This window comes from Camellia sinensis, chromosome 15 (assembly GCF_055761805.1).
Source record: "Camellia sinensis isolate YWXY chromosome 15, ASM5576180v1, whole genome shotgun sequence".
Lineage (NCBI taxonomy): Eukaryota > Viridiplantae > Streptophyta > Magnoliopsida > Ericales > Theaceae > Camellia > Camellia sinensis.
In genome coordinates this window covers 25,289,770-25,303,617 of record NC_138975.1, presented here as the reverse complement: position 1 = coordinate 25,303,617, position 13,848 = coordinate 25,289,770, and the positions used below count along the sequence as shown (strand labels likewise).

The 13,848-nt window shown below is 36.5% G+C and overlaps 1 protein-coding gene and 1 pseudogene across 7 annotated transcripts; one reads left to right on the top strand and one right to left on the bottom strand.

Moving 5' to 3' along the window:
* Positions 1–2,537: 2,537 nt before the first annotated feature.
* Positions 2,538–12,713, bottom strand: ATXRCC1 (BRCT domain-containing DNA repair protein). Of its 7 annotated transcripts, none has more exons than XM_028210215.2 (9): positions 12,575–12,704; positions 11,017–11,108; positions 10,655–10,915; positions 10,386–10,574; positions 9,718–9,829; positions 4,969–5,054; positions 4,570–4,680; positions 4,025–4,111; positions 2,538–3,096 (listed from the first exon to the last, which is right to left on the bottom strand). In XM_028210215.2, the coding sequence occupies exons 3-9, from the start codon at positions 10,859–10,861 to the stop codon at positions 2,755–2,757; spliced, it is 1,134 nt and encodes a 377-aa protein (XP_028066016.2). In that variant the 5' UTR covers positions 10,862–10,915; positions 11,017–11,108; positions 12,575–12,704; the 3' UTR covers positions 2,538–2,754. The 7 variants fall into 7 exon arrangements, with proteins under 7 accessions (XP_028066016.2, XP_028066075.2, XP_028065961.2 ...); XM_028210274.2 differs by having other exon boundaries at positions 12,552–12,643; XM_028210160.2 differs by lacking the exon at positions 11,017–11,108 and having other exon boundaries at positions 10,655–10,952; positions 12,575–12,713.
* LOC145813799 (uncharacterized) lies at positions 7,018–8,233 on the top strand (annotated as a pseudogene).
* Positions 12,714–13,848: the final 1,135 nt, after the last annotated feature.

Sequence of the window (13,848 nt, the reverse complement as noted above, 5' to 3'; positions counted from 1 at the left end):
ATTTACCCACAAGTAAAATACCATTTTATCCTCGGATCAAATTATCAAAAGAGTAAAAAACTAGCCCTAGCTCCGACCAATCCTTCGCCTCGTCATCGTCCTCATGTTCGTTCTTCTCATCCTTTTTCGCTACCACTATCCCCTTCTTGCCATGAAACCCCAACCTAGCCCTTTTCCCAACGCAAACTCACCCTTGCAAACCCCTTCATTATTCTCTCTATTTATTTATTTTTTTTCCCCTTATCCCTAAGCCGGAGTTTAGGAACACGTAAGAATAGTAATGAGAAGGAAAACATATGAAAGATACAGATTTTGGGGTTATTTAGGGAGGATGATGAGATGAAAAAATGAGAAAAAGAAGAGAAGATAAAGAGTGCAAATGACAATATATAAAGGATTGTCTGAGGAGAAATTTTACAATACGATAAGGCATGTTTGTTTGGACGGACTGGATTAGCATTCCCATGACTAATAGTCCTAGGACTACGAATCCGTTGGATTATGTATCCTATCTTAACTAATAGTCAAGTTTAAAATAATTAGTCTGTACGTCAATTCTTTAACCAAATATTGGATTAATAATTTTATTGGACTATTAGTCCAATCTCAAGCTCATGTCTACCCAAACAAACATGACCTAAGGGGATTAAGAAGGGGGTTGTTGATCAGAAAAATGTGTTGTAGTAAGAGAAATGGGCCAATAAGGGATGTTTGGGTTGGTGATAAGAGGTAGGGGAAGTAGTGGTAGGAGTAGATGATGGTCAAGTTGGGATTAATCGGAGTGTCCAACAAAGTCCAACAAAATTCAACAAATTTAAATTTTGGTTTGAGGTGCCCTAAGAAATAGGTGCCCAATAATTTATATAGGGTGCATCTAGAGACCAATTTGCACACAATACTTTTTCTTGATTTACACCAGTTTATTTTATTTGTTCGTGAATTAGATCAAACAAAAATTAATTTTTGGGTATCAAATTCTAAACTGAATTTTTGTTCAATAATTGATATTTGAACTATTAATTTTCATTCAACAATTGATATCCAAATAAAAAAATATGTATGAACTATACTAAGGGGTTGTTTTGGATATTTTAAAAGTGTACTTTTTGATTTTTTATAAAAAAATGTGTAGAAAAGTATAGAGGAGATGTTGATTGATGTGACCCAAAAAAGATAAAAAAATTAAAAGTGTGGACTTATTTAGTCTTCCCAAACTTGGCCTAAAATTTAGTGTTATGCGAATAGAGAGGCTCACCACAGTTGCTTTCCTATTTTAAAGGCCAAGTGTTTAAATGTTTTGGATTTTCAGAAACTTCTTCTACTCAATTTTTTTCACTTTTATTTCTTTTTAAATTATAAATAAATACATATTTGTTGTAATCGAACCCAACCTTTGGTAAAATAAACAAGAATAATAAAAATAAAAAAACTATGAAGAGGGGAAAAAAATATTAAGCCCAAGGTGAGGTAAGGTTTTTACCTAACTATAGAATATAAGACTAATTAATTTTAAGTTAGCTGTTATGGTATGTTGGTGATGAAACCATGGTTATGTTTGGTGAAGAAAGGAGAATGGTTCAAAAATTAACAAATAAGTAAATAAATTTTATTCCGCATGTACGTTGAGCATGTTTTGTTGTACCAAACTTTGAATTTTTAAATTTTTCCATCAAATCCTCTTACATGTTACAAAGAATTATTATGGGAAAGATGACAACATTTCTTTAAAACTTCCTCCTTTGATTTCCTATTTTACCTCACAAAGAGAGTTAGGGTTGGTTTGGAATGATCTAAATAAGTGCATGTTTTGACTTTTTATGAAATATAGATTTGGTATGGGTTGGGTTTGAAGTGATGTATTAAAGGGGTGATGTGACTTAAATAAGATGGTATGACCTAAATAACATAATGACTTTTTAATTTTTTTAGATCATGCCAAACAAAGCCTTAGTATATAGTCAAATTTTAAACTTAGATTGAAAACACAACAATGGATTTCAAACATGTTCAAATGTTACTTGTTTACCTTTCGAGTAGATTTCAAATGAATCATCTTGTAATTTATATTAGGTTTTTTATTTTGTTGTTCTTGTAATTTGTTTTTCTTTTAATATAATACATATTTTTTAGTTCTCAAAAAAAAAAAAAAAAAAAGTCATAATGAACTTGAAGTAACTTTAATCAAAATACAAGCTTATAAACCAAACCAAAACAAAGAGGAATTATTTTGGACTTATATAAAATTTTTCTCATTTTCTTCCCTTGTTTTCTATTCCACCTAAACACAAGTTTGAGACTTTCTTGAATTATAAATTTCCTTTCCAATTTATCATGACAATTCAGCAAAATAGGAGTTCAAAAATTAAATATAGTTGTTTTGCAACTTTTAATATCTTGAATGTCAAAATATAAAAAATATTTATAATATGTTGGCTCTTATAGCCAATTTCTAAATCATACACCAATTGCAACCTTTTTAGTACATCTTTGATTTGTTGCAATGCTTTAGTAATGGAAAATGACAGGGGGATAGAGTATAAGCTCAATTTTTTCTTTTTTCACTCCACAAGTATCTCCACCAACTCAAAATCCAAAAAGGCATCCACAAGATGCAGTGGCTGTACAAATGGACAACTCGAGCAATTCAAAGACAGCAGAAAACAAAAGGAAGATGTTGAGGCAGTGACATACCACTGCTAACTGGCAGAGGGTGAACTCTCTATCTTAAATGATGGGAAACCAGCATCATCCCTCTCATCTCTTAGACAAATTCACTCGGCGCTTACTAAGCTCAGAAGCTACAGTATTGTAAGCAAGGTCTATTTCCTCTTCTGTCATCTCAATTGTTTCATCACTGTCATAAGCTTTTGAATCACCCTTCGTAGTCTCATCGGTTTTTAGCTTTTTCTTCTTCATCAACAAATCATCATCTAAGCTGCTAATTTCATTCTCATAAATTTGCTTACAGGCCATAGCTTCTCTGCAAAGCTCCTCCTTTGAAAGAAAGGCTGAACTGTCCGCAGTGGTTTCAAGCTTTGCTAGCTCCTCAACCACCCGAGGAATGAAATTCCATTGCTCAGTTATTTGCTTGATACCCTAAATAGAAAATCATCACACAAATGGAAAATGAGTTAAAAATGCAACTTCAGTATTCAGTCAACAGGTTCAAAACTACAATGAACAAAAACAAATAAAATTTCTCAAATAATTGATGCAAGGAAAAAATTTCCTGCAAGTCAATGACAATTATCAGCTTGAATGCTGTTGAAAACAGCTTCACTTCAAGGAGTTCCGGAGCAAAAACTTGAAGTGATGGTCCAGATCCCCCTTTAATGAGCAATATCGGTATGACGAAGAATAAACAACCAATTAGTTTGTTGCTCACCAAATTTCACCACTTTTGGTGAGAAATGAAACCGATAAAATAATAGAGTTCTATTTGTCACAATTTCTTTTGATTTGTCACAATTTATAACTTATAAACCAAACATGAAAAAGAGTAATCTCTCTCTTCATTTCTTATCTTTTTCACCAAATAACTCAATCCAAACAGACTGCTAGAAAACCAGTCATCTCAGTGTACCAAATGAGGGAGGCAGGTCATTTGTCCGAATATGGACAAAAGGTCTACCAGGTTAACTAGATGACAACATGACGCATATAATAAAGACATAATCCAGCATTCAATTGGACGAAAGTGTCCACGTGCTAAAAAAGGAATGCTGGGCATCTGAATATTCATTCAGCAATCATAATGCCCCTTAACATCTGATTCCTAACTGTTATTTGATGTAAACGAAAATAAAAGAAATTCTTGCCCATGATGAGAAAAAATCATTTTTGAAAGAAGATAGTAACCACTCAATGTCCAAACTAAATTTGGTTTGGTTATCATCTTCATAGCATGATTGTTGGACATGACAGTCTATAAGACCAATAATACTCCTTTCAAGTGCCAGAGTTTTGACAAGTAGCGACAATCACTCAATTATATGCACAATAGTCTAAAAGACCAGAACTATACCTGCTTCTGCTTTAGTGAATCTATGGCATCTTGTAAACAAGTGAGGATTCCTTCAGCAGCTATATTTCTTACTTCACTGGGCTCTGGCTGTAAGAAAGGCACAAAAGGATCTGAATTAAGCCACAGAGCATAAAGGAGATATTACTTCTCTTGTTAAATTACGCAGGCAATACAAACTTCTAATTCACCCTCAAAATGAGATCTGAAAGACCTGAAAATCAGACTACAGTTTAAAATTGCAACGTAAATCAAAAGATCTAACATATGAAACAATAATAATAATAATAATAATTTGATTTAACTAAACAATTTAAAGAGTGGAGATGAATGTCAGATACAAGAAGTTAGTGTAAATCAATCTTTATAAGACCTGGAAAGAAGCCAAAAGTCACACAGCTACAAAGTAAATCAGTTGAAAATCTAAGGACAAAAAAATGACAAAGTTCTATATCCATATAAAGGAAAATCACATTAACAATATACTATAATATGAATGACAGGAAAAAAAAAAACTCCAAATAGTAACAAGACCAAAACAGATATACCTTTTCCTCTTGGCTCTCCAGCCATGAGATGGTTTTATTCAAGTCATCAATAGCCCACTTCTTCACTTTAGAAGGAGAGAAACTCTCTTTAACTGGATTTGAAGCTCTACTCTACTTTACATGCAACACAAGACAAATATCAAGTTGATTAACATGAGTAAATGTACAAATACAATTTGTGTCAAAGAATTAATATGCAGCCTTGTATCTAAACCCGTGGAAGTTTCTGAAAGGTAATGAAATTTGAACAAATTGAAAATATATTTTCAGCTTCCAACCATGGTAAATATTCGTGCTAAGTTGCTCCATGTAATCCTAATGAAAACATTGTTGCACATAATTAGTGGAAGACTTTGAATTCATGCGAACAATTTTAGATATTAGATATCAAGAAATCACCTTAGTAGAAACAGAAATAGTTGACTTTGCATTTGATCCTTTATTTATTTGCATCTGAGATTTCCTAGACACGGAAGATTCCTGGTCTGCACATAGCCACTCAGTTAAGAAAATAGAATGTAAGTACCCTGTAAGAATTTATGTATTATTGATTGATTGATGTTGTGTTAATATTTATTACAATGATTCATGATTCCTATTTATAGAAGAGGGTGAGTGTGTAGTAGGTAAGGAGTAGGTGAGGAGTAGGTGGAGAGTAGGTGAAGTAGGTGAGTGTGTAGTAGGTGGTAGTGGTAGGTGTGTAGTAGGTGGATTTTAACAGCCCCCCGCAAACTCAAGGGGGATAGGAACTAACCAACTTGAGTTTGGAGAGAGAAACAAAACAAGAAAATACATAAAAATAAAAGAGGATAGGAGACACTGTATGGTCGTGTCAGACCATTGGTGAAGACACTGGATGGTGGTGTCATAACGTTGTAGAGGACACTGTATGGTGGTGTCATAACGTTGTAGGGTGTCATAACGGTGTAGAGGACACTGGATGGCGGTGTCAGACCGATGTAGAAAACAGTTTATGGGGTCATGTCGGACCGTTGTAGCAGACAATGTTGTGACAGTTGTTGTGACAGTTTACAGAGTCTTGCTGGACCCTTGTAAAAACTAACTGGAATCAATGTCGGGACAGTTTACAGAGTCTTGTCGGACCCTTGTAGAAACTAACCGGAATCAATGTCGGGACAGTTTATAGAGTCTTGTCGGACCCATAAAGGAGCTAACCGGAATCAATGTCGGGACAGTTTACAGAGTCTTGTCGGACCCTTAAAAAGTCGCACCCTCAAAAGGTGTGCCCAATCTTTCAAAAGGCGTGCCATCAAAAGGCATGCCCAAGTCATAAAAAGGTGTGCCGGACATGATGGCGAGGCACGTGAGTGCCTTGGCTGGCGCGCCCGTTTGTCGTCTGGCGTCAAGTGGCGCGCGATACGCGTGGCTGCCTCGGCTATTTAACCAAGGTTGATGCTGAGGCTGAGGCAGACAAAAAACTTCTGAAAATCCTCTGAAAAAACTCTTCCTTTGCTGAGAGAGAAACTCGGTAATACTCTGTAACCAACCCGTCTCTGAAACACTCAGCAACATGGCCTCTTCTTCCCGTCCAGCTACCCAGAACATGGCCTCCTCTTCCCGTGGTCTGCTCACGCTCTTTCCAGAATTGAACGAGTCCACAAGAGAAATAACTGGTGCGGTGGCCAGTGAACCTCAACCAAACACCTCTGGTTTTGCTCCGTTGAACTTTCCGATGCGGTCGGTGGAGCAAAAAATGGCGGTGCAAACTGATATTGAGGCCAATCAGTATACTCTGAAGTCATGTGTGGAAACCATGACTGCGGTCACAAACCTGTCGCACCGGCTGCAGAGCAGGACAAATGAGGTGCAACAGTTAAACTCCCAGCTGGCTTTGCTCCAACGCATGTATAAGGATGCGCGAGCAGAGATAAGTGTGCTAAAGACGGAAAATAAGGAGCTGAAGCGGAAGGCCACCGTGATGTTCCGATTTGGAGGTCCGCCATATGCTGCAGTGGAGGAGTATGGGGGAGTGAACGTGTTCGGTGGCGTGGAAAACACGGAGGCCGGATTGGCACGGGACACCCAAGATAAAAGTAAGAAGAAGAGACCTGCAGTAGAGTAGAGAAGGGAAAAGAAAAATCCCACTGTGGGTGTGGTTGCGTTTTTTTTTTTTTTTTTTTTGGTGGTGTAAAATGGTGATCGGGGTGAGCCCCGACATGAATAAAATGAGTTTGGTGTGCAGTCCGTCTTCTTCTTTTGTTTTGTTTTGTTTGTTTGTTTGTTTTTTTTTTTTTTTTTTTTGTGTTTTATATATGTGGGTGGAAGGGTTGATAAAAAAGGGTCAAAGAGCACATGGAGTCTGAGTAGGTGCATAATAAAAAATAATAAAAGGAATGAGTGGAGAGGGTTTGATATGTTTAAATAAAAGAAGAGAGTGGGGGTGTGGTGAGAGTGGTGGAATAAATATATATATAAAAAAGAAAAATGATGGGAACATTGGCATGTGTTTTCAAACTGTCAAAAGGAAGAGAGAGGTTTGGTGTTAAAGGAAAGGGAATCATGGATATAATTAAAAGGGGTCTAGTGGAGAGAAAGGGACCAAACCACCAACTCTTCTCTGCTGCATAACCGGCAACCACAATTTCAAAAAACAAGCCACGTGAGAAAGTTGTTCCTGTCTTCCCCATGTATCAACCAGCTAGCAGACTACAGCTAGACTTGGGAGAAAAGCTGCACCAATAAAAACTCACCACGCACAACGCAGCTTAACATGCGCTGGCAGTGCATGCAACCAAACAACATCCTCTCCATTACATCACAGACACTGTAGCGACGTCAGCACCCCGACCCGAGGCAATACCGCATGACAATGTTAGTGGTGGAAGGAGCTTCTAGGATTGAAGAAACTTTACCTCAACAACAATGCTAAGCAAGATAACAACCACAAGGTGTCATCGTCCTTCCCTTTGCATAACAGTAGTAACTCTAAATCTCTAAAGAACTTTCTCCATCGAAGCTCAAAATCTTCGAGCTCGATTTTGGAGTCTTCGCTCAGTCTTCCTTTGCTAAAGGACTCAGATAGCCAGTCCGTTTCAATTTCGTCTCGCTTATCTCTTTCGTCCTCATCGTCTAGTCACGAGCACGATGATCTCCCGAGGCTTTCGCTTGATTCCGAGAAGCCTAATCTCAGTCAAAAACCCGATCGTTCTCACAAAGAATCAGAATCCAAACTCCAGCACCCCTAGGGTGCGATTAGTGAAGCGAAGGGCTGCATCGTCCGAAATCCCCACCGGTACGAGAATCGAACGAAGCCCAAGGCGCAGAGCAACAACGGAATCAACACCTGCTACAGTAGTCCGAGGTGTGTCCGTTGATAGTCCGCGTATGAACTCATCGGGAAAGATCGTGTTCCAGGGCTTAGAGAGAAGCTCAAGCAGTCCAAGTAGCTTCAACAGTGGTCTAAGATTCAAACACAGAGGAATGGAGAGATCATACTCTACCAACGTTAGGATCACTAGAGGGCCGGCGGGCGGTCAAGGCGAGGCTGCCGCTCGCCGGTGAAGCAGAATTACTAGCTTCTCAACCTTACTCTGATACCATGTAAGAATTTATGTATTATTGATTGATTGATGTTGTATTAATATTTATTACAATGATTCATGATTCCTATTTATAGAAGAGGGTGAGTGTGTAGTAGGTGAGGAGTAGGTGGAGAGTAGGTGAAGTAGGTGAGTGTGTAGTAGGTAAGGAGTAGGTGAAGTAGGTGAGTGTGTAGTAGGTGGTAGTGGTAGGTGTGTAGTAGGTGGATTTTAACATACCCACTACTTGAAAATAAAATTAAAGAAAAAAACTAGTTAATCGCACAACAAAAAAATAATATCTGGATATTTCCTCTGACATTAGTTCACAGCAACCTGGTATACTGGTTTGAGGAGAAAAAAGATTGGGGGAGAGGGGGGGGGGGGGGATGAATGTGCTCAAAAACTAATCTTTCTTTGAATTTTAATAGAAGCCTGGCATAAATAATGCATCATAAACACCAGCTACTTTCAACCAAAACTCAGTTGGCAAGATAAAATTACATGCCATAAATAAAGAGAATAATAGAGCACAACCCCCAGAAACTTAGTTTAAAAATTTTAAATCTCGGAAAGATTAGAGAATAGATGTCCCCAGAGCTTTAAGACATTATTCTCAGTCTTTCCAAGTACAGAATGAATGGTGCATTGCTCAAGATCAATCTACCTTAAGTCCACATACAGCATATTCAGCATATGGTCAGTCCAATCCACTCAGTGGACTAAGTAGGCTCTAAATTTCCTTAAGCATGCTACATTTATATCTTATGCAAAACCAGTTTACAAGAACAGGAAGCCAACAATTTTGTCCTTATATTAAGCAAAGTTTGGTTATCTTTGGGTGAAGATCAGGGATGTCTGATTCTTACCATAGAGCTCTGTTATAAGCGCAGGTTGTCAAAAAGGTAATTAAATCTATTCAATAGCTAAACCAAACCAAACTAAGCCTTGTGTCCCAGTCATATGGGGTCAACAAAATGAGTCATTTTCCGTTCCGCTCTATCAACGGCCATATGCTCAGTTGAATTACATAAATTCATATATATTTTTACTACTGCTTTGCATGCTAGTTTAGGTCTTCCCCTAATCTATTAGATAGCTAAGGAGAAGGAAAAAAAATCACTTTTCCCCCCACAGATATGCTGCATATGCATGTGCAGATCAAGCTCCAAATCAACCAACTAGGCCTAGCCTAGTTGGCCACCATGACTCTCCTAAGGGCTTAGTCCCAAGGGGGAGGTCATGGGTTCAACTCTCCCTAAGGAGAGTTGAATTCGGAGGCAAGCTTTTGGTGCTTTGCAAGGGTAGGGAGGCTGGCTTCCATGGGTGCTAATCTAACCATTAACAACTAACAACTGACTTTTGCCGATCCAAAAAAAGAAAAGAAAAGAAAAGAAAAAGTCAAGCTCCAAATCTTCATAAATAGCCCTATCTACATCATCCATAAAAGCAAAGCTAATATTACTATTGCTTTATGTTATAAAACACAGGAAAGTGAAAGCAAAACTCAAGTGCAACATATTAAATGCATTCAGTGCAACTCAAAATTACTTTCAGCGAGAGAGAGAGAGAGAGAGAGAGAGAGAGAGAGAGAGAGAGAGAGAGAGACCTTGGTTTGCTTCATTGGAAATATTTTGCCTTCGCCATGGTTTTCCAACATGCATTAGGTAGCTTTCAATATCAACAAGCTTTTTCTGACTGAAACACTCTGATATCCACTCCTAGTCCATAAAAACTTATGGTCATCAGCTGATTACATGCATGGAGTAACATTCACAAGAAACAACACAATATAACAAAATTCAAGCATTATAAGTCCACTAAAAGATGCTTTCACTAGAACATCATGACCCTACACATCAAATGGTACTGAGACTAATCATGTCTAGTTGTAAAGGTGACATGTTGCATCTAAAAAGTGGACATCCACATGTATGCACACATGTTTATGGAGACACAAAAGCATATAACGTTTACGTTTGTGGATGTGGATAGATCTTGTTAGCAAGTGAAAAATAAGTTGAAAAAAGCAGAGAAAAATGTAAAATGAAATAGAATAAATTTCCCCAGGAACTAATAAAAAATACAAGGATACCCATGCAAGGTAGATAAAAGAAATAACGTGTCTAGAAAGCATCATTGTGTTGATTGCTTGATGAGATTTGCTTGCATTTGATCAGTTAATTAAATAGAAAGTTTCCAGCAGTATTAAAAAAAAAAAAAAGAAAAAAAAAAAAGCACTATTGAATAACTCATTCATCAAGAAAAATATGTAACCTTAGAAACTATAGTTCCACAGTCAGCCGAAACATGCCGAAACTTTGGGGTGTTTGGAAATGCACAAATCAGGAGGGTGCAATTGGAGTTCCAGTCAGGTTGATATTCTGCTCCCATTTCCAGGGCCTGAGATCTTAATACACTGCGCTCTGGATTAACAAATCCTGATAATACAAATACAACCCCTTCCTGCAGAAATCAATATCATAATCTCAGGTTCTATTGACAATAACAAAATTAATACACCAAACTAAGATCACTTCTAATACCATAAGTTTGGAAAAGTTTGTGGCAACCAATCTTGATGGAGAGGATTTTTGGTTGCTTTCAATTTTCTTGGAAGGAGTACTGTCACTACATGGTTTGCTGCACTCTTTGGCTTGTTTAGCTGTTTTTCCTTCATTATTTTCCTCATGTAAACCAACATCAGCCGGCTTCTTGCCCTCAGATTTATTCTCATTCTCCGCTGAACTCATCCACGAAGGTAGATTTCGTCTCACATTCTTATTAGCACCAATGCTAGGGTTTACCTTTGAATCAGACATATCAATGGATGCTTCTTAGTAACTGCAAGTCTTCCAATTACAAAGCACACCGATTACAGATGAGTTGGATTATCAGAAATTCTCACTTCGAGTTATACACGAAGATGAAACATAGAACTTTTCGATACTGTCCCCAATAATACTATCAAAATAAAGCTGCATGGGTAAATGTTAAGACCTGCACAAATGATTCCATCAAGAATTAGTAGATGAAGTATCATCATTACAGTAAAACTACAAGTTCAACACGAGAAAACATGAGCCTAGATCATCCTCCAGTTGGTTGTAGTGCTTTTCCCTGGCATATTGAATGGAACAAAAAACTGTTCCACCAGTCCAACTTATTATAGACTCTTGGTTGATAGTAAGAGGATTGCATCAATTTTTGATTAAGGCACATCTGAAGATTGTACTGTGGTAATTATGTTATAAATAGAAGATTACGCCAAGATCAAAACCCTTCCAAAGTAATACAAAAAGAGGCCTATAATAAACGAAACATCCACAAAATGGACAAGAAAACCTCACTGGAAAAAAGATGGTCAACTTCATCCTATCCTGGGACCACCGGAAGAAGAAAAGGGCTTATTATGACTGCCAAAACCCTTGTGTTGCTCTCACATTGTGTTAGTGTATGAACAGCTTGTAAGTATTTACTTAGAAGTGATGCAACTGCTTCTGTAATTTATCAATTTACTTTGCAAACCCTCCATCTGATGTTTCAAGAATAAATGAAAATGAAATAAAAGACCCGTTGAATATCATCTTAATTTGTTTTGGCTAGTAGATCAGAAATCACTGCGACTTGGCGAATCACTATATTAGGTATATGAGTGGAGATTTCAATTCTCTCCAGTCCTGAAAAAGCAAAATTTTACAATTTTTTTATTATTTATTTTTTAAAAATATTTTTGTACCCATGAGGGATTTGTTCAGTTTCCTAGGTTCTATCTAAGGCGGTCTTAGGTTTGAGTCTCAATGTCCTACTTCACCCAATATTTGAGGCTGGCAGGTGTCGCATGTATCCTGAGTTTGAGCTCCTGAGGTGGGTCCAAAGGGCCCTGCCTAGGATCGATTTTCTGTTATCAACAAAAAATACAAAAAATTTACATCTACTCGATGACAAAAAGTAGCATCTTTATCCATGATAATTTTTTATAAGTAGCATCTTTAATCAATGATAATACTTACTCAGCCCATGCATGGCTATAATTTTCTAGAAACAAGTGTATTTTATCATGCAAATTGCCAAAACCAGTTAGAAATTCCCAATACTAGCAATTTCATCCATTCCCTTGTGAATTGACAAAATGTAACATGCCACGTATATAATGCTTGACAAGATTGAGTGAATCTAGTTTCAGACCCATGCCCTACTCTGATTACATTTACTAAAATTTTTAGTGTTAATCACAGAGAAAATATTAGGGTTCCAGTGGGCGACGAGAAAACATCAACATTATCAGAAAACATGCGTAACCCAAAAATCCAATCATAATGCATACTTGATTGCACATACTATTGCAATCGATGATCGTAAAGTTTCGATTTTCCTAACATCTAAAAACCTATTGAATTAATAATCAGAAAGTTGAACACTGTACGCGTATATAATATATACATGGGGATAGAGAATTCAAACACCTGACATCGTCTCCGGCGAGCACAGAGATCTTTATGTTGTGGGTTCTGATCTATATACGCATTCTGTGCAGAGCAATAGGGCTTTGCTTGACTCTCTTGTATGCTCCGCACAGCGGTTCAATTTGGCCCGGACCCGTTTAAAAATTAAAAATTACTATGTATTATGTCACATTATTGTAAATTAAATTATGAAAGATTTTCTGTGAGTTTAAGGGTGTGTTTGGTTTATGTTTTGAGATAAATTTTCAAAAAAAAAATTGAGAAGAAAGTTTAGAATTTTTTTTGGTTTATTTGGTTGTATATTTTGAAATTAATTTTGGAATATGAGATGATTTAATATTTTGTTATAATTGAGTAGATGTGTGTGAGAGAAAAAGTGATTGAGAATGAGAGAGGAGAGAGAAAAAAATAATTGATTGATGTATAACAGAGAAAAATAATTTTGGATTTTTTTTTGAGAAAATTTATAGCCAAACATGATTTTAGAAATTTTCTTCAAAAAACATGTTTTAAACACAAACCAAACACATCCTAAATATTTTTCAAAAAGACTTATTCTGTTTGGTTAGTTTCTTAAAATAGTTTTAAGTTTTGAGTGGTATTTTAAAGGATAAGTTGTTGAAAATTAAAATTTTATTTAGTTATAAGTTTTGAAAATAATTTTGGAATGATTTGTAATTTGTAATTTTTATTTTTGTAATTGAATAAATAAGTGTGAGAGAAAATTTAATTGATTGATGTATAAAATGTGAGAGAATGAAAAAAATTTAAAAAAAAAAAGAGAAAAATGATTGATTGATTAATTTATTAATAATAAAAAAAAGAGATAATATTTACCAATAAATCTCATCTCATAAACAACAATACCAATCAATCCCACTTTTGAAATGTTTATCGGATAAGTCCTGCTGGTGGAGAGATTTAGATTTATGTGATCTTATTTTCCAAGTTTGGTAGTGAGCCATGGACAGTTATGCCCTTTCTTATTTGATTGGGTTATTTTGGTGAGATCACTTTCATTTTTGGTAAGTTGAATGTTACAGTGATACACATTCCCACCATCGGCTATTAGGGTTTTGGGTTTTTGGGGAGGAGTGTTGGTGCGTGGTCTGTGTGACGTCCCAAAAAGGGTACAATTTTCGGTTGTCCAATTCACCGTTGTTATGCAGGTATGTATTTTTTTTTTTGTAATAACGCAGAGTTGTTTTGTTTTGTTGGTAGTATCAATTTCTGTGATGGGCTTGTTTGTGTCCATGTTAGGGTGGGATATGTGA

Excerpts from the sequence above, each read along its gene's own strand:
- ATXRCC1 (XM_028210160.2), bottom strand. The coding sequence starts at position 10,930 with ATGTCTGATTCAAAGGTAAACCCTAGCATTGGTGCTAATAAGAATGTG. Across the intron at positions 9,830-10,385 it reads GTGGAACTATAGTTTCTAAG|GAGTGGATATCAGAGTGTTT; the intron begins GTTACATATTTT and ends TTTATGGACTAG. Across the intron at positions 3,097-4,024 it reads ATTCACTAAAGCAGAAGCAG|GGTATCAAGCAAATAACTGA; the intron begins GTATAGTTCTGG and ends TTTTCTATTTAG.